Below are 24,205 nucleotides of genomic sequence, written 5' to 3' on the forward strand. Positions count from 1 at the left end.
ACACGGCCTGGGCTCACGTCACCGCTTGGCCAAGTAGTAGAAAACTTAACTGATGGCACAAGAAAAAAGGAATCCCTAAATGGAACTGTGAAACCTTAGCGCTGTCCCGGACTTTCAAGAAATGACAGTTTCCAGGAGCACGGACTGGGCCTGGCATCAAGGAGCCGGTCCAGGCAGTGCCCACATGCTTCCGTGTCCCTGCTGACCTGGTCCGCAGTCAGCTTCATCGCCGCGAATGCCACGTGGGGCATCAAAGCTCATCCTGGCCTATACCTGGGATCTCTGATCAGAGCAAGAGAAAAGCAGAAGGCAAGCACTTTGTGGCCTACAAACTTCGAGAAAGCCGCCGCAGCCCTGCGTGCGCACACTGCTGCCAGCCTAGCCTCCCCCTCACCAGCCTCAGGTAGGAGGAAAGCGATGGCCCCTGCTCCGCACGCTGGGAGCGGCCCCATACCCCCCATCCCCAGTGCCCTCCGGGCATGACACACTGAGGCTGCAAACGTGGGTCTTGGGGGCTGTGTTCTAGGCCAGGGGCTCCCAGCTGAGCTCCAGGGAGTCCGGGAGAAACAGTGCACGCGCGTGCATTTCAGGGGAGCCGGTCCTGAACATCCACCAGTATTTCAGACTGAGGACCAAGGCTCAAAGGGAGCCCTGCTGACCTAGAGCAAGGGTTACCACAGCACCTGGGGCTTAGACCTTCACCGCGGGTAGAGGAGTGTTCCTGGGGGGAGAGCCGGCACTTGGAAGATTCCAGTTAGATCATACTAGCACTTAACATGCCAGATCGAGATGTTCTACTTGCTAGTAAGGAAGATAAGGAACTCTTTAAGAACAAGGATAGGGTTGTATCCTCAGGGCGGAACTATCTGGCACATGGAAGGTGTTCAAAAAATATTTGTAAAATGATTACCTGTCACCACAAACCAACTTCTGAAATACTGTGAGCTGAAATCACTACCTGTATTTGTTGTGGGTTTTTTTTTTTTTTTTTAAATGTTTTATTTATTTCTAGGAGAGAGAGACAGCGTGAGCAGGGGAGGGTCAGAGAGAGAGGGAGTCACAGACTGAAACAGGCTCCAGGCTCTGAGCTGGCAGCCAGCACAGAGCCCGACGCGGGGCACGAACCCACGAACTGCGAGATCATGACCTAAGCGAAAGTCGGACGCTTAACCGACTAAGCCACCCAGGTGCCCCTGTGGGGTTTTTTTTTAACGTTTATTTATTTTAGAGAGAGAGAAAGAGAAAAAAAATGCTCACACGAGCAGAGGAGGGGCAATGAGAAAGGGAGGGAGAATCCCAAGCAGGCTCCACAGTGTCAGCACAGAGCCCCATTCGGGGCTCAATCCTGTGAACTGTGAGATCATGACCTGAGCTGAAATCAAGAGGCAGATGCTCAACCAACTGAGCCCCCAGGGGCCCCCTGGTTGTGTGTTTTAGGCTCCCTGAGCTAGCTTTAAGGAGCAGGAATCAACTATATATAATGTGCTTCGTGCTGTGTGTTTCAAGTTCATACTGGTAATAAACACAGTCTGGACTATAGATTCCAGGCTGGCACGGAGGACTGCACACGCACGCACACACATACACAGCAACCCTGGGAGCTGGGCCCCATCATCGCACTTTTGACAGGTGACAAAGCTGAGGCTCTGGGAGGTGAAGTAATTCACCAGTGCCACCAGGCAGGAAGCCACCTGAGGTAATACACACGGAAAGTAACAGAATCTAGAAATATCCCAGTCTTTCATGTTCACCTAATCGATTATTAATGCAATAGGGAAGGGATGTTCCATTCCAAAATTAAAATTAAAAAACACTTTTCTTTGAAAGTGACTTTTTTTAAAAAATCAGAACAAGGTATAATATTACAATTTGAGGGTTAAACAGACATACGCAGTAATATCAACTGACCATGAAGGAATTAATCTAATGACATAAAATGGAACCTTTAAAAGAAAAATGCACTGTACACGAAGAACCTGTAAGGCTCCGGCCATCGCGGCGCCTGCCCCACGGTGCTCCGGGGGCTCATCCGTGTGGAAGGACCTGCCCACCGGCTCCGAGGCCTCCCACACGGCCCCCCTTCCCCTGTGGGCTTGAGCTTCCCCAGCTACCCGTGGGCAGGGCCAGGCTGGGCAACAGGAACTCCTGTGGGGAGACCACCTTGCTCGCCTCTGACTGGTCTCTGGTGCCCTAATCCTGCACATGAGGTGTACTAGACATCCGACAGACACTAGGAGCACCTTTCTGTCCAGAACACAAAGCTGGGGACGCCCGCCTGCCCATCGGGAAATCAGCCCACTAGGTGTGCCTCGCACACCACCCACAAAGTTCTAAGCTACATTCACTTTTATGTCCACTCTCTCAAAGAGTTCCCTCGATGGTAAGTGTGAATTTATTTGCTCCGCTGCTGAGCGATCCATCCGGCAGTACAGTCATAAGAGGGGACGGACGCTGGAGAGACACCGGGGGCCCCTCTGCACTGCAACCCCAATCCAATATCCCCTCTGAACCCCAGGGACTCACTAGAGCCCCAACACGTGCCACCAGACCCCCCCCCCACACGTACCTTCCCCCTCCACATACCCCAGAGGACTCGGCTATAGCTACTGCCCCTACCCCCACTCTGGCCTTACGTGGCTTCACAATTTACACAGAATTCTGGCTGGTTGGCAGCATAAGTGAACCTATTTTCTCTATCAGTTCCCGCCTCAGGGTTCCCCCAGGGATCCCTCAGAGCTTTCACGGATGGACCTGGGACAGGAAGGTACGAGGGCAGGGCCAGGAGCCCGCAGGGCCTCACCCTGCGCAGCTTCCTGGAGATCCCTGTTGCGGCAAGACCCCTCACTGCAGCAGGAGTAGCCTGAGGGAGCACCAGCCTCGACCAGCTGGCCAGGAGCGGGCAGGACGGAGACCTTCCATCCCCTTCAGGTGTGTTCTGGGCCCTGCTTCCCCACTGACGACGGGGTCTAAACTTGTGCCCTATAAAGAAATGCTCCAAATGGCACTTTATGAACCAAGCTGCTGCTTCCCCGAGCCTCTTCTGTTTACTGAGATTAGGAGATAAAACGCTACGTTGGGGGAGTGGGGGGCGTTCTTCAGGCTGTGTGAGCTGGTCTCCCATTTCCATGTCAGGGGAGGGGCTGTACCCTTAGTGGCCGGAGGGGACCGCACCCTCTCAGTGCGCCACCCCTGACCCCAACAGGAGCTGACAGGAGCCTGGGACTCTGGGGGGAACATCCAGGAACCCAGGTCTCTGCTTCTCCTCACAGCACTGACCAGGGGACAGATTATGTTTACTTCTTGTCTGCTGCCTCGGAAGGATGACCTTGACCTTCTGTTTTGGATTCTCCATGGAAAATGGTCACCAAGAGAAGGGCAGTAAGAACACAGGACAGAGAATGACAGCTCGTTACTGGAATGGTAGAAAGGGTGACTTGGGGGACAGATGTGAAGGGCATCGGCCAGCGGAAATGGAGTCAAGGGCAAGGATGAAGGCTTGGGAAACCCCACCATGAGACCTTCCAGGAAGGCCTGCTCTGAAGTGGCCTGAGAGGAGGAGAGGAATTAGGAGGCAGTCCCAGCTCCTGTCTTTACTCAACACAGAGAAGAGCGGATCCCCCGTGTCGCATGGAAGGTAACCCGGCACAAATCACTACAGTGTGCACCTCTGCTTGGACAGAACACGGAAGATCCAAGTTTAAGGGCAGGGGTTGGGGGGGAGGGAGTGAGGGCAAGCAGTGGATCTAAACTTGAAAGCCCTTAAGTGGGTCTGCCCCAAAAGCCCCCTTTCTTCCCACTGGGCTATCATGCTTTTTCCCCAAATATTGATTCTGAAAACAGAGGGTTAATGATTTGTTTCCCAAAATGATTCACGACAGCAGCACACGCCCTTAGGCTGCTACTCTAAGACACTTGAAACGGGTCTGTGCCTAAAAGTCCCAACCACACATGGTTTTTCAGGAATATTATGAAAGTCAAGGGCGTGCCTCCCTGGAAGCAGCGTTTCCTCCAGCCCTGTTCCTGGGTCCTCCACGGCAGGACGCAGGCACTCCTGCTCCCTCAACGGGAGGGTGCGGAGGGCTGGGACGAGAGCCCACGGCCCGAGGACCACCTTGGGCCAAGCCAGCAGAAGCTCCCGGAAAGCAATCCCCACGTGCGTTCAACGGTCTCTAACACTCCCCTTGCTTTTTGTTTCTTACAAAGCCTTTCACAGGAACTGGGGGAACCAGGACCCTAGAAAACAGACCAGGGAAACGCTGCCCGCGCCCCTCTAAACACAGCCTTTCGAACGTGTACTTACGAGAAAAACACAGGAGCCCAGGAGGAACACACTTCCAGGGCCCTTTAAAGTGTATTTCAGGAGGCAGAGGCGTGTGACAGGCCCTACCGGACTAAATGTCTGTGTGACCAGAAGGATCGGCACATGGCGTCCTCAGATGCATGCGGCCTGGGACCGGGCAGCCAGGAAGGGGCCCTCTGAGGACCCCCCGCACCCCCTCCCGCTACACCCTCACGCTCGGGGCTCCTGCCAGGACTCGGGGTAACGTGCGAACAGACACGGGCACATGGCGCGGCGGCCGCAGCCCCAAAGGGTTCCCCCCGCAGCTGGCCACGTGCTCTCCTGCATTCGGACAACCAAGCGACGTCCACGCCCCCAGCCCACCCCGAGGCGCACAGGCTGCTTGCAGGGGGCCAAGTGCTTACAAATAACAGCTTCTGAATGTGTCCGCAGGTGGGGAGACCCCTCTCAAAGACCCCTGGGCAGTCCTGCAGCCTCACCTCTGGAGTGTTCTTCTTGAACTCTCGGCTCTGCTCGATAAGCCGCTTTCTGGACTGCTCGCTTTCATCTTGCCGGTTCGCCAGGACTGTTGCGGTGGCATCGAGTTCCCTCTGTCGAGAGACACAAAGGGAAGACAAGGTTGTGATCACTGCTTCGTACCAGAGGGGATCATACCAGCATTCAACCAGGACCCAGGACAGGCCCCTCATGGCTCTGGGGGATTATCAACTCCTGGGCAGAGGAGGGGCCGGGGCCGCAGAGGGAGGTGGACACACTCGGGCAGTTCCCATCCACCCCATGGGCAGGGCCCGGAACACCAAACTCCCTCGGCTAGGCGTGCTGTGGGTCCGCGTACCTCACAAACGACTGCTTCGGGGATAAAACACGCAGAGCATTTCTCTTTGCTAAAATCGGCATTAGCCCAATGCCCCGATGTCATCTAAAACGTTTATTTTTATTTTAAGAGAGAGAAAGAGGGCATGAGCTGGGGAGGGACTAAGGGGGAGTGGAGGGAGAATACCAAGCAAGTTCTATGCTGTTAGTGCAAAGCCAGATGCAGGGCTTGAACCCACGAACTGTGAGATCACGACCTAAGCCGAAATCAAGAGTCAGATGCTTAACCCACTGAGCCACCCAGGCACCCCTCATTTCTGTTCGTAACGAGCATCCCTTCTTGCCGCGTCCCTATGCCCTGTGGACTGTGCTTTCCTCTGGGCTTCTGGCTGGGGCGTGCTCTTTGTCTCTCTTCAACAGCGTGGGCCTGGGGGCTTGTATACTGATACTTGGTTTGCTCTCATTGTTAACAGTACATATTATGGGTTTCGGACAGGCGAGGCGTCATGTCCATAACCTGTGGTTTTCAGGAGGGACCTTTACAAGGCACATTCCAAGAACAAGGACTTGCAGGATGTAGTCAACTTGGGAAATGAGGCACTTGGTAACAAGAGCTGTTCTCAAGCTACTTCCCTCGAACTGAGGCTCTGAGAGCCACCAGGGGTGGGTGCACTGTACGCAGACCTCCGCTGCCACGACTGAACAACACTCGGAGCAGCAGAGGCCCTGTGCCTTGGCCTCGGAAACTCTGGGAGGAGCTGCCAACAGGTTCCCTTTCAAACAAGCCTGCAGCAGATGGGCCCAGATCGGTGTCCCAGGCCGACAGCAGGGGCACAAGAACACGCTGCCGCAGCCACCAAGAGGCCCATTTTCTTGTTCAGCGGCCTCTTACTAAAGACACACACTGGCACATTCTGCTTAGGATTCAAGGTCACTGCTCCACGTGGCTTCTCCGGGGTATGGTCCTTCCCCTAGGGCCCAGCAGCACAAGGACCCAATCGGTGACTGCAAAGTGAGGCAAACCAGACATGGAGATCCTTCCACAGACACCCGGAAGCACGGGAGTCTCCCCCTCCCCCACCGCCGTTGCTATGAGGTTTCACCTGCTTCCCTTTACAGCGGAAATAAACCCGAGCAGTTTGCGGGGGACTCCTGGTGGGCCCTTCTCTTGTACAGTACAGGGGCTGGCCACTGCCAGACAGGACGACAGGGCACTGGAGCCAACATCCAGCATGGTGTTGACTTAGAAGTCACAGACGGTTTTTACTGGTGGGGGGAGGGGGGTGGGCGGGGAGACACTCCCCACCACACTCTCTCTCCCCTGTCGTGTTTCTGGCATTACAGCAAATCTTGAGCAAACAAGTCCAAAAGAATAACATGGGCTAGAATTCAAGAACAGACGTCAAAGCTACTGCAGAAAAGAGGGAAACACTGCACATTTTGATAGACCACATTTGAAACACATCCCAGTCGAGGGAAGGCAAGGGAAAAAAGAGCAACCGAAACGAATGTGGTAACGCGGGGATGGAGACAGGAGAAGAGAGAGCAATCGCAGATAAGCAGAAGGCTTTTCAAAAATATAAACAATCTGGTAAGGAGGAGGACTTAGACGGCTATATTTAAGCAGCAGCAGCAGAAGTTATAAAAGGAGGCTTCAAGAAGTGGGGAGAAACGCCAATATTGAAACATGACAGAAAAAGTAGAGTTGATGTTTTGTTACAATCGCCTGCAGATGCAGAAAACTTGGGAGAAAAACAAAGAGCACTGACTGCTTTCAACGGGGACCTTAATTCCCAGGGGGGGAGGTGGGGGGGGACGTCACCCAATCAGCCAGAATGGCTGAACGATGGGGGGCACAGAGGGGACAGTGGGTCCCAGCCCTGACCCCCCACGTTCCCATCTAGGGGGACAAGAGTGGGGAAGGTGGGGACAATGCTGTGGGAGACGTGGAAGGGCACGCGGTCCGTGGGCCCCTCTGTTCCTCTCCAGTCCCTGCATGTCCCGCACACTGAAGTCCGGCCCAGCCCCCAAGATCATGGGCACATTCGTCAGAAAGCCCGACCAAGGCTGAGTTTGAGACAGAACCCTTGATGGAAGGCAGCAAACCCACCTTTGTCACGGGGCCGCAGGGCCAGTGGGCCGCGGGTGACGTGCTGCTGGCAGTCGGGGACCCGCCACACTCCCTTCCCCACGCGTGCAGACATATGCAGGTCCACATGAGAAACCAACGGGGGTCTCCAGATTTAATACCGTGCCACAGCCTGCCACCCCAGAAACAGATCGGCACAGCTGAGGAGAGAGGGCTGGGCTTGCCTGGCCCCGGGGTTTGGTTGGTCAGACTTAGGGCTCACAATCTTTGACCGGGTCCCTTACAAAACCACCATGAGTCCTTCTGAAGGACACGGAGGCTTTCCACGGTTGTTGGGACAATGCAGAGAAGAGAAGGCTATTAAACATAAGCCAAATACTGTTTTATTATCCACCAGGCCTGCCTATTCTCAAAGTGTCAAATACAATGACACATTAACAAGGGAATTTAATGTGTTTAGGGGAGGTGGCGGTGGGGGCCTAAAATACAGAACCCTCAGTCCCGGAGTCACTGGTCACATGTAAAAAAAGCATGGAGGGTCCCCGCATCTAAAAGGCACTAAAAACTCACCAAGAGAAAACAAAAACCAAAAACCCAAACCTGGGAATGAATCAAAGTGTCCAAGAGCATGTTTGCATATCCACTCAAAGATCATTCTGCAACGGTAAGAAAAAGTCCTACATGGCACTGGGAGGTGGGCTGATCTTTGAGATAAATTTAAGCCAAAAGAGCAAAGTGCAAGAACAATGTGAGTATTGTTTTAAAAGAGTATCTATACATATGCTTGCATAAGCTTTGATTGTCTCCGGAAAGATACAAAAGACACTTGTAACTGCTTGGCTCTGAGAAGGCGCTGGGGGGGGGGGGGGGGACTTTCCCTTCAGTGTCCAGCTGACCCTCTGAGAACACGGGTTTGAACAGCATGGGGGCCGCTTAGACGCGGGGCTTTTTTTATAGCACAGTACTGTAAATGTATTTTCTCTTCCTTATGATTTTCTTCGTAACATTTTCTTTTCCCTTTATTGTAGGAATATGGTATATAACACACAGGACATACAAAGTATGAGTTAATCGACTATTTATGTTATAGGTCAGGTTTCCTGTCAATGGTAAGCTCTGAATAGTTAAGTTTCAGGGGGATGAAACCTTGAATGTGGATTTTTGACTGGCAGGGGTTCGGCACCCCAATTTCCCCCGTTGTTCAAGGGTCATCTTTTGACTATACTGGCCATGCGCATGCATTATTACCCAATTCAAAAAACTGTAATATGTTCATTTTTAAAGTCCTACTAACGTGAAAAATACCTGGATTGTTCTAGAAACATATTTCACATCGTGCGGTCCATATACGAGTGCTCGTGGCCCACATGTCCACCTGCCTAGCAGCAGAGGCCTGGAATAGATGACCTCTTGACTCACTCTGGTAATTCCAAAAGTGAGGCAAGCACGTCTTTTGTCAAAACAACAGCTGTTTCTTACACAACGCGCCACACACTAGCCAGCCTCCCGGCTTATGAACGAGGAGGAGGTGGCCGGTTACAGAAAACACCACTCACCCAAGCCAGCACTTTCCCGGGGAAGGGCAGAGGAGGGCATCCCCTCAAAACAATTTAGAAATATTCTCCCACTGCAAACAGCCGACAGCCCCAAGTCCAAAGTGATGGGAAGCCAGCAGGGCTGGTGCTGACCCGCGGGCTCTGAATACCCGGGCACTTCCAACTAGGCTCAAAGTGGTGGAAACTGTCCCGGGCGAGGGTCTGACAAGCACAGGCACCTGGATGCAGGATCTGCAGGCTTCTTGCAAAGTCATCACGGGGCAGCCACCGCCAGGAGGTGACGAGGCCCCGTGTGCACGGGCATATCCCCTGCTGGGAGCGGGCGGCGGTGCCCCGCGCAGCCGTGGGCACCTACAGTCATGACTGCCTCGCTGACGAGAACCTCTGGCAGGCTGCCCCTCCCATTTCTGACTGATCCTGACTTTTAACTTTCCCGATGCCTGAACTCCAGCCTCTCAACCAAGTATTAAGGATTTATCCAACACAAGAAACAGGGGCGTGTGGGTGGCTCAGTCGGTTGAGCGTTCGACTTGGCTCAGGACATGATATCAAGGTTTGTGAGTTCGAGCCCCCATTTCAGACTCTGTGATGACAGTGAGGAGCCTGCTTGGGATTCTCTCTCTCTGGCTCTGCTCTGTTCTCTCTCTCTCAAATAAATAAATAAGCTTGAAACACACACAAGAAATAAAAGTGGCCCCAAGTGCCTATTTAAAAGTAAATTTTCCCAAGTAAGACAAGTCTTAATAACCTCAATGATTACTTTGAAATTGCTCACCTTTAAAGTAGGTATGTCTGCTGTTTGTATTGAACTGGGGGAGGTCCCTGCAGTGCTTTTGGGACACCCCTCTCCTAAAGCCCTATTGCCAGGCCCACCAGGGCTCCCCATTCCCCCCAGGCCAGGGGAGGGAAGCCCTCTCCCCCAGCACCCCTGGGGTGGCTGGGAAACAGACCTGGCCAACAGCTTCAGCAAAGCAAAGAAGTATTCTCTGCTCTTTGTCTGTAACTTTAATTGAAAGAGTTCGTTCATCTGGTATTTCTTTCGGGTTTACCTGTCAAGCTAATCAGGTAGCAGATCATGTATATGAATTCAAAATGGCTTGATCAGTGAAACCCACAGGCTCATACGAAAAGGGACCGGCAGCCGGTCTCTGCGCGGGGCAGGCCCCAGGGCTTTTTCTGCTTCATTTCCAGCAGCAGCGTCCTCTGGACAAACACAAGCAGTGGGTAAAGGGCTCCAGCCCACCCAGCAGCCGCCCCCGCCCAGCCCCCTACACAGAACATCTTTAGACTCTTCAGACAGTGGCCTCAGAGAACCCCGGCCTGCAGTCCAGGTTCCATCCCTGCTGTACCCGTTGTCTTTCGGTCAAATGACAGTCCCTCTCTAGAGGGACTTGTGCATGTGCAATTCGGGGCATGGGGCGTACTCCATCAAGGGGAGTCTTTCTGTACCCTCAGAGGCACGTGCTTGACCTCAAGCCTGAACCCAGGCTGCCACCGGGGTCTCCAGCCAGGTCGGGGGCTCCGGGGAATGTGCAGATGAGTCAGAAGCCGACCCTAACCTCCAGGTGCCCGCAGTCCAGCCGAGGAAACCAGGCAGGCACGGAAAAGCCACAGGACAGAAGGGGCCGGGCCAGCGGAACCAAAACAGGGCAGGGGTCACAGAGGGAAACTAACTTCCAGCAAGGAAGACCTATGAGCTTTCATAGAAGCCGCCCATCTTGGCTGGGGCCTGTGGGGGGGATGGGCTCAATCCCCATTTCCCTCCCCCTACCCTCTTCCCCCCACTGAGTCTCTGGCACAGCTGGCGGGGGGGGGGGGAGAGGGGGGGAGAAGGTAGGTGCTGTCAGAGACCAAGAACAGGGGCTCAGAGGAACCAGGAGCCCAGTCAGGCCCGCCAGGGTAGGGGTAGCAAGAGAAACACGCTGATATGGAAATAACCGGGTTCAAATAGCAATGCGGAGGCCACCTCCCCAAAAAGGGCCACCAACAGCGACCCAGACACCCACCATAAGTGGACAGGTACGTGTGCACACATTTCATTTGCTCACATGTACACAAGAGGCCTCTTTCTGGAGGAGACACGGGCACCACTGCATTTCCTGGGAAGGAGAACGGGGCACCCGGGGCCCTTTTACTTTCTCCCCTTTAAGTCTTTTGAATTTTGAGCGCCTAACCATAACACCTTCTGCTAAAAAGCATCCATGTATCTTTCCAGATCTCATTTTTTCTCTATAATGAGACGCAGGCTCTGGCGGACAGATAGGCCGGCTGACTGCCACCCCCCTTCCCAGAGTGGTGCCCCCCGCGGAGCTGCGGGAAGTGCATTTTGTTCCGTCCGTGGGTGTGTGCGCCCACAATGCACAGTGCGGTACGTAAAGGAGGACCTTGCAGAAGTCCTGAAACAAACGCCCCTGCTTTCACTTACTTTGTAAGCTGAGGCAAAGGACCGAGTCTGAGCCGGCGTTTCCCAGGTGCCCTCTTCAGACCCTTGGTTCTCACCCCTCACCTTCCCTGCACACGATCGGATTCACCGCGAGTCGCACCGAAGTCTGACTCACGGCTACAGGCCTCTGTCAGGCAGTAGCAACCGGGGGCTGGCGGCGAGCACTCGAGCTCGGGAAGCCCTACATGCACTGTCGGATTAGACGGACCTCTAGCGGGGGCCCTGGGGGCACTGACCAGAGGAAAACAGCACACCTGAAGCAGGAAGGCAGGTACGGGGACTGCAGGAGTGCAGACCCAGGCACCCTGCCCTCCCTGGGGGCACCCATTATCTCTCTGAGTGGGGAGAGCTGTAAAGGGGCCACAACAAGCACACACGGCGGTGGGGGGGGGGGGGCGGGATATGCCACAGCCAGCCAGGATCTGAGATCTGAGCATGTCTAAGCATGTAGTTCCCTGCTCAAAGCCTTCAGGGCTTCCTAGGGGGCCACGCTGGCTTTCCTCTGCTGTCCCCAGAGGGCTGGGTCCCCTCCTTTCCTTCAGGCCCTCAGCTGTTCCCTCCGCTTGGAGGTCTATCCCTGCTCCCTTCCATCAAACTGTCAGATCTCCGACTGAATACCACTCCCCCAGCCCCCAGGCCCTCCCACCCCACCGGAAGAGACTGAAGAGACTCTAAGGTGTGAGCCCAGCTCCCTGAACTGCTCTGCGTGGCGGTGACCGTGGTTTGCTAAAGGGTCTGCAATTCTGCACTTGCATGCGAATGTGTGAGATCAGCACAGCTCCCAAAGGGCTGTAAGCTCCAGTAGGGCTCGCCTCCTGCTCACTGGAGAGCTCCCAGCCCTTCACATGGCGCTGGGGCCCATCACAGGCAGGCAGTCAATATTTGCTCAATGAAAGAGTAAGCTTAAAAAAAAAGAGAGATGAAAAAATTTTTAAAAAGCAATATATACAGGAAGAGGGACCGATTTAACAACTCTGCAAGGCTTCCAGTCGGAAAGAGATGGTTTCAAGCAAAAGGCTGGCCCTGAATGGTAGAGAATGTTCTAGAACAATGCAGGAGACTGTGGGGGCTGAGAAGGAGGGGGTCAGCTGACAGAGCCGGCTTCTGGAAAGGTAAGATGGTTGGGGAAGGAGGCGTGGGGGGCCTGGAGGAGACCCACACTACCCTCTTGCTCAGCCTCAAAGGATCCTGGGTCGAGCCCTGGAATGGCACCATTTTAAGAGAATCAGGATCATTTGCCCACGAGGGACTCCTCCCTGCTGGAGCCGCCCTGGCAAGCTCTCCTAGCAGCCCAGGAAACAACTTTGATCAGCGCTCCATCCTAAGAATGCAGAAAGGGAAAACAGGGGTGGGAAAAGTCCATCCTGACACAGTGCTTTGGGGAAATTAGGCAGCAGCAAAGCAGACACGGGGTTCGCTGTTGGGGCTCTCCCCCTGCCTGTGAGAAGGGCCCACATCTGCCCCCTCTCTATGTCCCCGTGCCCCCAGAAAGGGTCCGGGGGAGGGAATGCTCAGGTTTCTAGCTCTCTGGGGATTGAACCCGAAACACTGTGCCTTCCAGCCACCGGCCTTCTCCCACCTGAGAGCGGGACGCAGCCTGCTGGCCGGATCCCCAGGGCACAGGGCATGCGTGCTGTACTCCACGTGGCTTTCCCACCACGAGGGTGGGTCCTGCTCCCCAGCACCCCAGAGAGAGACAGAATCGCTGGGGCCTGGGCCAGACAGGAGGTGCCTACAGGGCAGTGCGCTGACGGACCTGTTAGCTCTGCACCCAGCAGAGCTCTCTCACCTAAACCGGGGACGCTGATACGCATCTCACAGGGCTGTCGTGGGGATTAAATAACATAAAACGCCCAGGAAGGTGACAGTGGTAGTTCCTCTTCTCTTCTCCCTCTTCAAGCTGACCCCACCTCATAGAAAGATTAGTTCCTCGTGCTGCTCTCACTGTAAAGATGCTATTGTTCATCTAACACGTACTCCACAGTTCTCAATTCTGGGACACGACTTGGTGAATTCATTCCTGATCTAGGAAATTCAAGTCAAACGATTTATGCCAACACAGACTTCGCACCTGTCGCTGTTCCATCTAAAGGCTCGACCACTGGGGCTCGTGGGGACAGGCTTTCCTGGCGTACGCTTTTTACTTTTATTTTTAAAAGCAGACCCCACGCCCACTGTGGAGCCCAACGCAGGGCTTGACCTTACAAGCCTGACATCAAGACCTGAGCTGAGATCAAGAGTCGGACGCTTAGTGGACTAAGCCACCCAGGCATCCCCTCAGTGTCTACTTTTAAAAAGAAATCTGACTTTGAATCAAGTGAATGTGTTACCGACTCGGGAAATAAAAATGAATAAAAATAAATAAAGTGGCCTCACAAAGGCTACAAAGTTTTCGTGCAAGCCCTTTTGTGAATTCCTCAGGATTGAGAGATTTCAACAGAGCACCGAGATCTTGTTTTTTGTTGTTCTTCACCCTGCTGAAAACCCACTATGCAAAGACGAAAATGCCAGATGTATCCCACAAGCACTGCACTACATATAGTACTTGCCAGACTCTCATTTAAACAGTGAGATGTGAGAGACGGCGTCTCGGTGATGCATAATGAGATACAGACGCGTTGGAGCACCGGCGTGGCAGAGGGGCCCGCGTGGCCCGGGGCTGCTGCAGGGACAGGGCAGGACGCCTTCACCCCCGACAAAAGGATCCTGCTTTACACACTGACCAAACCACAAGAAACTGCAGACACTTGCCCAGTTTTGAGCTACAAAAATGTCTGTTTTGGAAGGAGCCTTCTTCACCACTCTCTTGGGCTAGATCACAAAACAAACCTGAACTGTGCCGGTGGCCTCCACCTTACAGACACCCAAGGTGCTGAACAGCAGGAGTGATCCCCCCCTCCCACCTAGGACTTCTCCAAGGAGCCCAGAGTACCCTTCCTCCTCTCCCAGCCCCTCCACCTCGACCTTGCTCATTCTCTCAGTACTGTTTTCTCTCCCGAGGTGAAGCGAGGGCCTCCCTGCCTAGATGCCTGGTCTTCTACCTCCTCTGTGTTCCCCTACAGGACCCGCCTGGGGACCAGGGAGGGCCACTGAGGTCTGACCTAAGGCAGCCCCCCCTCATATACACACACCCCATGGGCCTCGGGATGAACCTGAAAGAGAAGCGGTCACAGGAGCTTTGCTAATCCCATGTCACAGATGAGGAGACCAAGGCTGGGCTAGCCCTTTACTAGCAAATGCCCCTCACTCTGTGACTTCCATTCTTCTTCTTACACTTAGTACGTGATAGGAGACGTGTTTTAAAACCAAATGAGAACTTGTTACAATTTCAAAACGTCCAGGAACTTTGATGGGGGGGAGGGGTGCTGTGGTCAAGTTCAAGGGAACTGCCCCACTGCTTTGGCTGCAGGACAGGAGATGAGCGTCACAGAGAACAGAAGCCCCGGACCCCCCACAGCTACATTCAGGACACAGGCAGATCGTAGCCGGCTGGCCAGTCAACCAAGTAATTGGACCCAGGGACCAATTAATTGAGGGGAATGAATGGGACTGCACTATCCAAATGGCAGCCACTAGCCATGTGGCTATGTCTACTGAAGACAAATCAGAAATTCAGTTTCTCTGTTACAGTAGCCACACTTCAAGGGCCAGTGGCCAACTGTATTTAGGACACAGATAAAGATCATTCCATCAATGCAGGAAGCCCTATACTGCACACTGATGGTCTAGAAGCCCCCCCCCCCCCCGGGTCCGAGGGTGATGCTATTAACAGTTACAAGGCTGACATGTAACACACCGATGACACTGACGATTAGCTGTTTGGGGGGATCTGCCCATAGTGCTCCACGAAGGGGTCCGGGGCCCAGCCGAGCTCTGAACCCAGACCTGGGACCCCACCTCCCCAGAAGCTGGGCTCTCAGCAGTAAACCCCACAGGCGCCCCTTCTCCGTGCCCCAGAGTAACACACTAGACATTCTCCAGCAAACAGGAGGGAAGCTCATGGGCTCAACATGAGGCAGGGACACGAAAAGCATGTTTTAATCTCAAAAAATAATGATGCCGCCGCCAGAAGGAACAGCTCCGATCCCATCTATGCTGGTAAACGCTTTTCCCCTAAAGTATTTGTTTCAGAAATAAAGCCTTTAATTTGGATGCTTTAGGAGCCAAAATTTCTGTCTGTTGAAAATATTTGTTTCTATTGTTTGGCAGGAATCAATTTGTTAGGGCACCAGCCACTCTGGCAACGGCTCCCTTCCACTTCTCAGGGAAAATGCTTGGCAGCGAAGGCACCCACCACCCTGCAGCTCTCGCTCACTCTCTCTGTTTGGGCTATCCCAGCCACAAACATCTGCAGGCATAGACACAGGCTGTGAGTCGAGCCAACTAGCCAGTGCCTGACGGGACTGCGCCGCTTTGGGGGTTATTAGGAATATATGACTGAGCTTGGCGGACAATCAGCTGAATTTGATTTGCACAATCAGAGTCCATTTCCCTTTAATTATTTTGCAAGCGGTCCAAGACCGGTCACCCAAATGCTGGGTGATTTGCCCACAGAGCCCCATCCCTTATGGCATGAATGAGGTCTGGGGAACGAGCAGCTGGAGAATTCCCCGGGGGCCAGGCTCCGTCCTGGCTACAAGAATTAGGTCACCAAGACACCCTGAGCCTTGGTTTTCTCGTCTGTAAAAGGCACCCCCCCACCCCTGGCTCGTGGGGGTTGCTGCAAGACCGCAAGGCATGAAGAAGGGGAAAAACTCCTGTAAGTTAAAAAGGTTCCACAAAAACAGAAGCTCAGAAGCTCTTTTTCATTTCTGCAAGGGTAAAGTACCCTCCAACTTCCTCACTTAGCTCCCTTTTTTGAATGCTACGGGGGCGGAGGGGGGGCGCTTAAGAGACAGATCATGAAAGTTAAAAGCTATCACAGTTATAGGTGAAGTGCTAATAACTTCATTTTGAAACTGTCAGGTTGGGTTGTTTTTTTCTAAATCACAGCTGTGGCTTGCACTCGAACTCCACCTGTAGCTGCGTTCCCTTCTCACGTTTTAATTAGCAAATAAAACTCCGCAAAGCTCTCCAAGTGTTTTTTTGGCCTGGAATTTATCAGTAAAAGTTAAAAGGATGCCGAAGTGGCTCCTGGGGGAAACCAAACGTGTAACAGGCGTCGCTCGACGACTCGGATGTAAGGGCTCACATCGGGCCCAGGGATGCCATGTCGGAGCCAGCTCTGATTTTATCTTTGCGATTAATTTTCAAGACTTTCGGTGCCATGTTCAGCGAGCAAGGTTTACAACATCCTGCCATTGGTGGAGACCTGCTGCCAGCCAGATGGCCCCGCAGAACGAAACTCGTATGGCAGAGAGTGTGAATGTCGTGATTCCTCCGCTCGCTCCTTGGCACCGGCAGGAGACCTGGGTGCTGGGCCCCAACAGGTGACGCTGCAGGAGGGCTCCCCGTGCCCACAGCCGAAATGGGACCTTGAGGGGGCCGTTTAAATCCTCCAAGACTTTCACCTCTAGCTGTGCCAGATGCACCGGACACCAGGGAGGAAGGAGGCTGCTCCCAGGGTGCCCGCTCTGGGCGCTGGAAATGACGATCCTTCCCCCTAAGCTGCGCTCAATCCTGCCAGGGGAGCTTTTTGAAAAACAGCAGTGGGGACGCTTTACTCAGACTTTACAAGGCCGTCGAAAGAGCCGTTGCTAACTGTGGAATACACACAACTGATATGCACGACTGTGACAAGACACTACTATGTGAGGGGGCTCTGATTCTAACCCAAACCCAGCACGCCTGGCCGGCGCGGCCCCCCAGTCCCCTCCCAGCTCTGACCAGGCGTGAACAGCCCCCTCTTCTTCCAGGGCCACATGGGGTGCGAGAGAAAGGTTCCTCAGGCAGGAAAAAGAATGCCAATTACAAGGCGTTCTGATCTCTCTGGGAAGGCTCCAAGTTCAGGTTCTCGGCACCGGTTTTCCCCCTCACACCGCGCTGTCCTCTTAATCGCACGGACACTGTTTAGTTGGGCCTGGGAATGACACTTCTCTGTAACGCACGTTCTTGTTTCTATATGGGTTGTGTCTCTGGTGACTTGTCTAGGGGCCAAGGTGACGAGAGGGTTCTAGTCGGCGGCGAGGAGGCGGTGGGGTGAGGTGGAAGGCAGCTCCTGGTAAAGCGTGATCTACAAAAGGACACCCCCCCAACCCACCTGGCCCTCTCTCGGCGGTACCAGCCAGGGGCCCGGGACCGGAGCATCGCCCATGCAGCATCAGGAAGCAGCTCGGGCCAAGCGGCCTCGGTTACGCTCTCTGGTTGCTTCTCTGCCCAGGCCACTCCCTCACAGGCAGGAGGCCACAGGCCTCAAGGCTGAAGCAGCAGCCTCCGTGCCAGCGTCCACATAGGACTCCGCCAAGCTGATGTAAGCACGAAGGAAGTATCGCCACAGATCCAAAACGATAATCAAGATCGTCCATGATTGCAAACAAAAACAACCAATTACGTTCGGGACACTCTACTAATTCTGGAAGCTACAGCCACGTAGTTAAGTTATCAAGATTTTCCACAAGAGCGGAGACAGAAGAGGATTTCCTGGTGTTCTCCTGGCTACCCTCCCGCCCTGAAGTGTCTGCTCAACGGGTTTCACCGAGTTTCCATACACCTGTATTTCACTTAAGAAGCTGTAGGTAAGCAAGTCCAAAAACCCCACGTGTGTGGCTGCGGCACCCTGACTGGGGGCGGGGGGCAGGGGCCAGGTCCAATGGGACCAGTCCACCTGTATACAGAAGACTCTCAGGAGAGAGGCTACGACCGGTTTCAGAGACAGCCTGACCACGTTTGCACACTTCTGTGAAAACAAGGGCCACAGAGACTAGCGCGGCTTCCCTCCCAGGGGACACGACACAGCCCGGAGGCTCCAGGAAAGCACTGCCCTCCCACCCAGCCGCCGAGTCCACTTACGACGCACTCATCAGAGGAATTCCCAAGCCCCTCGTGGGAAAGACAGGGCACAAAGGGGCCAGCAAACCGCACTGCTGTGCACAGGGCTTCCGACATCGGGAAACAACCAGCCTACTGTTAAGGCAGAACACGACAGGACCGGTACCCAGACTACCTGGGAGCAGACAGGAAGGGAGGGGACTTCCTGGCGGCAGGACCGGGGACAACTTCACAGGCGAGGCAACAAGAGGTGGCCTTGAGAGATGGGGGAGAGATGCCATGTGGGGGGAAGGGGGCACGAAGGAGGTTTCCAGAAGGCCTAGAGTGGGCAGAGGTGAGAAAACTAGCTGCAGCCCCAGCATACAGACCACGCTTTACAGCCCTTGTCGTCTGAAGCACCACTTGGACCCTGTAGCACAGTCATTACGGCCGTTCCCCCCTTACCTCCATGGTTCAGAGGTGAAGGCCACCTGACAGAGAACACACAGCCACCCAGTGAGATTTTAAAGGCAAGATTTTCTGCCCCTAAGTCCGCTCCTTCCACTCCAGCAGAAAACTGTCAAAGGCGCAACAGGCTTGGGGCTGACATCAGAGCAGCCAGCTCCCAAGGGCACTGAGGGAAAAGCTCGAGGGCTCCTTCCTCTCAAGTTCTGTGATTACGTCTTAACTGTGGAGCAGGTGAAGCTGCTGTCCCCTGCCCCCTCCCGGACAGAAGGGGAGGGGACGCGCCCTCAGCTCGCTGGTGCCACATATGCTCTGAGAATAGGCAAGTATATAGCAGGGTCTCGTGTGCCAAAGTCACTCATTATTTGCTGGGTCACGAGGAAAGGCAGGAGGTGGATCAAGGGACAGACAGGGGGCACCTAACGAGGCCCCGAAGGTGCATCTGACGCTGCGTTGAGTCGATGTGTCGTTGACTCTGAGGCTATGACTGATCAATGCAGGTCTTTAGAAAGCTCATTCTGGCGGCGACAGGAAGCATGGATTGGAAGGAGGGGAGGCTGAGTAAGAGCAGGCCCTGCAGTTCAGCAGAGAAGCCACGGGAACCAGGGACAAGGGTCCCCAAGGGTGATAGATGTCCAGCCTGAATGCCTGGGGGGCAGGCAGCTGCCCAGGGAAGTCTGCAGTGAGATAAAGAAATAGGAAAGAAACCCGAACTGACTCTAAATTAATCCTGAATCAGCTTCAGAGGATAAAGTAAATACAGGAAGCAGCCCCAAGAAGAGAAAATAGGATATACTAAAATGGAATTAGGAGCCTGGCACCAAACAGCGGTGGAGAGCTGCCCGGCCCAGCTGCCGCCAACTTCTGCTTGCGGACCCCACCCCCGGGCGCTTTAAATGCTCACGGGGGTCCCGGAGCCAATCAGCGCGGGACCTGTCAAATCTGACTGCTGGAATAAAAATGGAAAGGCCGAGTGGCAGCCGTAACATGGAATTTCCTTGTTTTTATTAGTTTAAGGCTCTTAAAGAGTAACTTTTACATTGGGGAAAACTTTTCAAATATGTACTACTTGAAACTTAGATCCAAGCTACTTCTCACATGGTTTCAATCACTCTGCTTGCCAATTTTACTAGTTATCAAAAGACATTTGTGGTTTAAAGCAGGAGAATGGGCTTCCCCCTCCCAGTACATCTGCCCTTTCCCGGGGTGACCTCACCGTGCTAGATCCCTGGGCCAGCCGGCTGCCAGAAAGGCCCAACGGGGCAGCCTGGGGGGTGCTACTGGGTCCCGCAGCTGGAGGACAGAGCCTTGGCCGTGCAGGGATACCTGAGCAAGGACTTTTTTTTTTTTTTTTTTTAACAAAAACTGGTAAAATACAGCTTGTCGCTTTACTGTTGCTACGTAGATGTATCCAGGAACATGAATCGGTTCCTCAGTTTTCAATGCCTACAGCTAAAGCCATGGAGCTTTGGGGACCCTAAAGGGCCAGTCGTGCTCAATGCTGGCCGCAAAGACAGTGATCGGTTCCCGGTGACCCGCGTGTGGTCTTTAACCCAGCCAAACTACACAAGCCTCCCTCCCTTGCTGCCGGAGGTCTGATCCACCAAGGACAGACTCCCAGGTCTTCACCACGAGGCCCTTGTTCTGTTCTTGTGATGCTCACCTAGCACGCCGGAGGGCGGCTACGCTTTTGAGGGGGTCCAACCACAGAGGTCTCCCATGTAATGCGTGCAGCTCCGTGTCGTGGCCGAGAGGACAGAGACGGGGCAGAGGGGCCTTGAAACCTCACTGAAAACAAAATGAAACGCACACAGGGGTCTCCTGAATACTTTGCTTGATGTAAATTCAGAGCAAGGCCTAATAAGATGACAGGTGCACTGGGTGTGCAAGGCTGGAAGGAGGCGCGCTCCTTACTGCACACGTGGTGGCGTGAGCGCCACTTCCTGCCTATCCACGTCCGTGAAGCAAGGCTGCATCTCGGCGGGGCCTGCCTGCCGGCTCATGGGCATCAAGGGTACTACTGACTCCTGAGATTATGGGGAGGCCGGAGGGGGGGCGGTGGCAAATGGCTACCAATCTGCCCCTTCCCCATCAACGCCAAAAGGCGAACGAATCCTGTCAAGTGAGAAACTTCAGATGTAGTTTGTTAGGGACAGGCTCCAAATTTCTGGCATCAACATTTATTTTTAATCGAGCCGATTTTTTTTTTTCTTTTCATTTCGAAACCTGTTAATTCCATGACTGAGAATTCATCAAGTTTCAGGCTGGAATTAATTTTAGCAACTGCTTTATACCAAAAATATTAGTAGATGGGAGCTGTGGAAATGGCCTCCTTCGCACACTGTCATTGCCAAGTCTGTGTGTTCACGTTCCTTTCGGAGAGTGTGGTTCACGCCGCCGACGGAGCGGAGCTCTGAAGTCGGTGAGCTCTGTCCCTGCCTGAGAAGCGCGCAGGGCTGTGGGAGCAGGCCGACCATCTGTTCACTGGCCCTTCTTACAAAGCTCTGTCCCCTCCCTACCCAAGGTGGGGACTGTCACCACACACACCCACCCGCCTTTCACGGAAGACATACGGTGACACACCTACTCTGGGTGGGAGCCTGTCCCCACGGTGACTGGTGTGTCTTTATTCTCACGTCAGCCTGCTCGCTGATCTTCTGGAACCTCACCCTCGCGAGTGACGGTCCCTACCTGGACGGCCGCCCACACAAGGGAGGGCTCCACGACGGGAGGCTGACGGCTGGTGTCTGCTCTCCCGACACATGTGTCCGGCTTCCCTTTATCGGTGATACAAGAAGACATGGCCCCCAAGTTGGCAGGGACCCGGCCTCATACCACCAGGGTCACCACAACGTGGGTGCAACCACCTCTGGGCTGAATCTGCCTAAAACCCAGTCCCCGTGACACCTCCTAGAGGGTGGCTCTGACCTGCCAGTGACTGCATGGAACCGCTCGAGTTCCACTGGGAAGGGTTCAGAATTCCGGGGCCTCAGTCCTTCTCCCGCTAGGATTGTAAGGATACGGGTCCTTTCTGTCGCCCGGAGGCTGCGCCCAGCCGGTCCCTTGGCAAAGCTTCCTGATGCCTCTCCCCACGGACAAGCACTCTCCGCTGAACAGGAAGAACACCCCCCTTCACTGCAGCATCAAAGCTCTGGGGTCCTTTCTCAAATATAATCCAAACCCGACAGCCCCGGTCTCTTCTTTGGGCCACTCCCGTCCTCAGGGAGCAGCCAGAAGCCAGCACCAGGCTCGCCCGGGCTACCAGGCCCCCAGGGCTCTGCAAGCGGGATTCCCACCCACCGTGGCTTGTAATGGGGTGGCCTTCCAGGTCAGCGCCACCTTTTCCCGCAAGTCGCCAGGAAAAGCGATGCCCATCTAACTTCTAAAATGTCCAACATCTAAGGAACCTGGAAAGCTAACTGGGGCTCAGCGTGGGACAGGAACTTGGCTCAGACCCGCCCTGCGCACGGACGTCCCGCAGACAGGGACCGCCCAGAGAAGCACACTCCAGGGCTACGGAGATGACGCCCTAGTTTAACAATCAAACCAGGGCCTCATCTTCTGGGCTCTTCACTTTAGAGATGCCCTTCAGGAGCCCCCAAAATGCTTACACGCTTCCTCTCCCCAGGAGCATCCCCCCCCCCCACACCATACGATTTATCCACAGGAGTCTTATTGAAGACCAGCACTCATGAATCAGAGGGCCTGTCCACATGCCGCTCTGTACTCGCTGCTGCGCTGCCAGGTCTTCCAGTCTTCAAAGCCTGGGCCATAATTCACGTAGGTACAGATCTGAGTGAAATTCTGGCCACATCTGGCATGACTTCCTGGAGAACTAGAATACCTCCAGACTTGTTAGCGAATTTAAATTTAAAAAAAAAACAGGAGCACCTGGGTAGCTCAGTCAGTTAAGCGTCTGACTCAATTTCAGCTCAGGTCATGATCTCGCGGTTCGGGGGTTCGAACCCTGCATCCGGCTCTGCACTGATGGCATGAAGCCTTCTTAGGATTGTCTCTCTTTGTCCCTCCCTCACTCACATTGTCGGTCTCTCTCAAAATAAACGTTAAAACACACACACACACACACACACACACACACTCCCCACGTAAGACGTTTTCCCACCGGGCACCCTACCATGGTGACAAGGCCCCATGCAGGGCAAAGACATGGGACCAAACAGCAGCCTGGACTTTGGAGCAAAGAGTGTGCCACTTATTTACAGCGTCTCCAAAGCGTTGCAGGCTCTAACTTGAATATAGATTTCACACAGTACCAAAACTTTTAAATATCCACGAGAAGATTTCATTTTTATAGGCAATAAACATTAAATCTAAAGGGCTAGAACATAAAAAGTGTTTTAATGCTATATAAATCACCTTTCCCTAGACAGACTAAATCTCCGAAGGTTTTAAGGACTGCAGTATAAATTTTTATGGCAAATTATCTACATAGAAATTATCTGCATGAGATGCGCATTCCTTTCTCATTTACATAGTGCTGACAATCTTTTCCGCCCCAACAGCCAATCCAGTTCGGGGGACTCCAACACAGGAAGTACAAGAGCCCGAGGCAGGCGGGGATCCCCCCCTTCCTTCCCTCTGCCCATCGCGCCTCCCTCTGATGGGGCCAGGTCTGTCCGCTGCTCCACAGAAGTCTCCAGCTAACCCACAGCCCAAACAGGTATGGCCGCCCCAAGAATGAAAGGGACATTCACAGGTTGTGCTTCAGGTACGCTTCCTGCCGAGTTTCTTGTGGGCCAGTACCAGCCTGCTCGATCCCCCCGAACTGACGTTCTGAGAACTTGTACAAGGCAGGTCTTTTGCACGTGGTTTTGTTTTTCAGGTTAAACTTTTTAAAGGAATCCCAACTGAAGTAGAAATTAGGACCGTTCTATCAGAGAATAAAATGGAATCATGGTACCAAGCAACATTTTATTCTATCAGCGAGCTGTCAAATTTATAACCTGCCCCCCAAAATGGAAGGAGATTGAGAGTTTCTATTCCCTCTTAAGAGTTATTTTCTGGGGGCCCCTGGGCGGCTCAGTCGGTTAAGCGTCCAACTTCAGTTCAGGTCATGATCTTGTGGCTTTGTGAGTTTGAGCCCCGCATTGGGCTCTGCGCTGACAGCTCGGAGCCTGGAGCCTGCTTCAATTCTGTGACTCCCTCTCTCTCTGTCCCTCCCCTGCTTATGCTCTGTCTCGGTCTCTCAAAAATGAATACACATTAAAAAATCTAAAAAAAATTATTTTCTGGAAACAGAACAAGAAGTAGCAGGAAACATGCCTGCTTTCTGGCCTGCTATTAATCTTAGCCAGCCACTGGAGGAAGGAAAAAGAGAGAAGGTTTCTGGAAATATTCTGCCTATTGGTTTTATCCGTATAATAAATATTAAAGTTAATTTTTTGTGTCTCTCATCTAAGATGGTTTTAGGTCCTTTAATGGTCTAAAATTTAAATACCGCTCTCCTTCATACTCTTGTAGGGCCTAATTAAACAAAAATAGATCTAGCGCCACAGAACTCTGCACAAGAAATGAGAAAGGAAGATGCGTTTTGGCAAAGGGGTACCCATTTGAATGGACTCTAGCTTGGATGGAGAAGCATTAACAACGGCCTGATGGCAAGGGAAAGGACA

At 53.5% G+C, this 24,205-nt stretch overlaps 1 protein-coding gene across 7 annotated transcripts in view; it reads right to left on the reverse strand.

Moving 5' to 3' along the window:
- CUX1 (cut like homeobox 1) overlaps window positions 1-24,205 on the reverse strand; it is a 364,880-nt gene that overhangs the window by 283,627 nt on the left and 57,048 nt on the right. For 6 of the 7 annotated variants that reach the window (XM_039243512.1, XM_039243511.1, XM_039243513.1 and 3 more), the window contains exon 2: window positions 4,780-4,890. In XM_039243512.1, the coding sequence (XP_039099443.1) occupies window positions 4,780-4,890 (111 nt within the window). Of the gene's footprint in view, window positions 1-4,779; window positions 4,891-18,572; window positions 18,741-24,205 lie in introns of those variants that run through there. The other variant, XM_039243508.1, reaches the window with a different exon arrangement.

This window comes from Hyaena hyaena, unplaced genomic scaffold, assembly GCF_003009895.1.
Source record: "Hyaena hyaena isolate Hyena2069 unplaced genomic scaffold, ASM300989v1 scaffold_228, whole genome shotgun sequence".
Classification (NCBI taxonomy): Eukaryota; Metazoa; Chordata; class Mammalia; order Carnivora; family Hyaenidae; genus Hyaena; species Hyaena hyaena.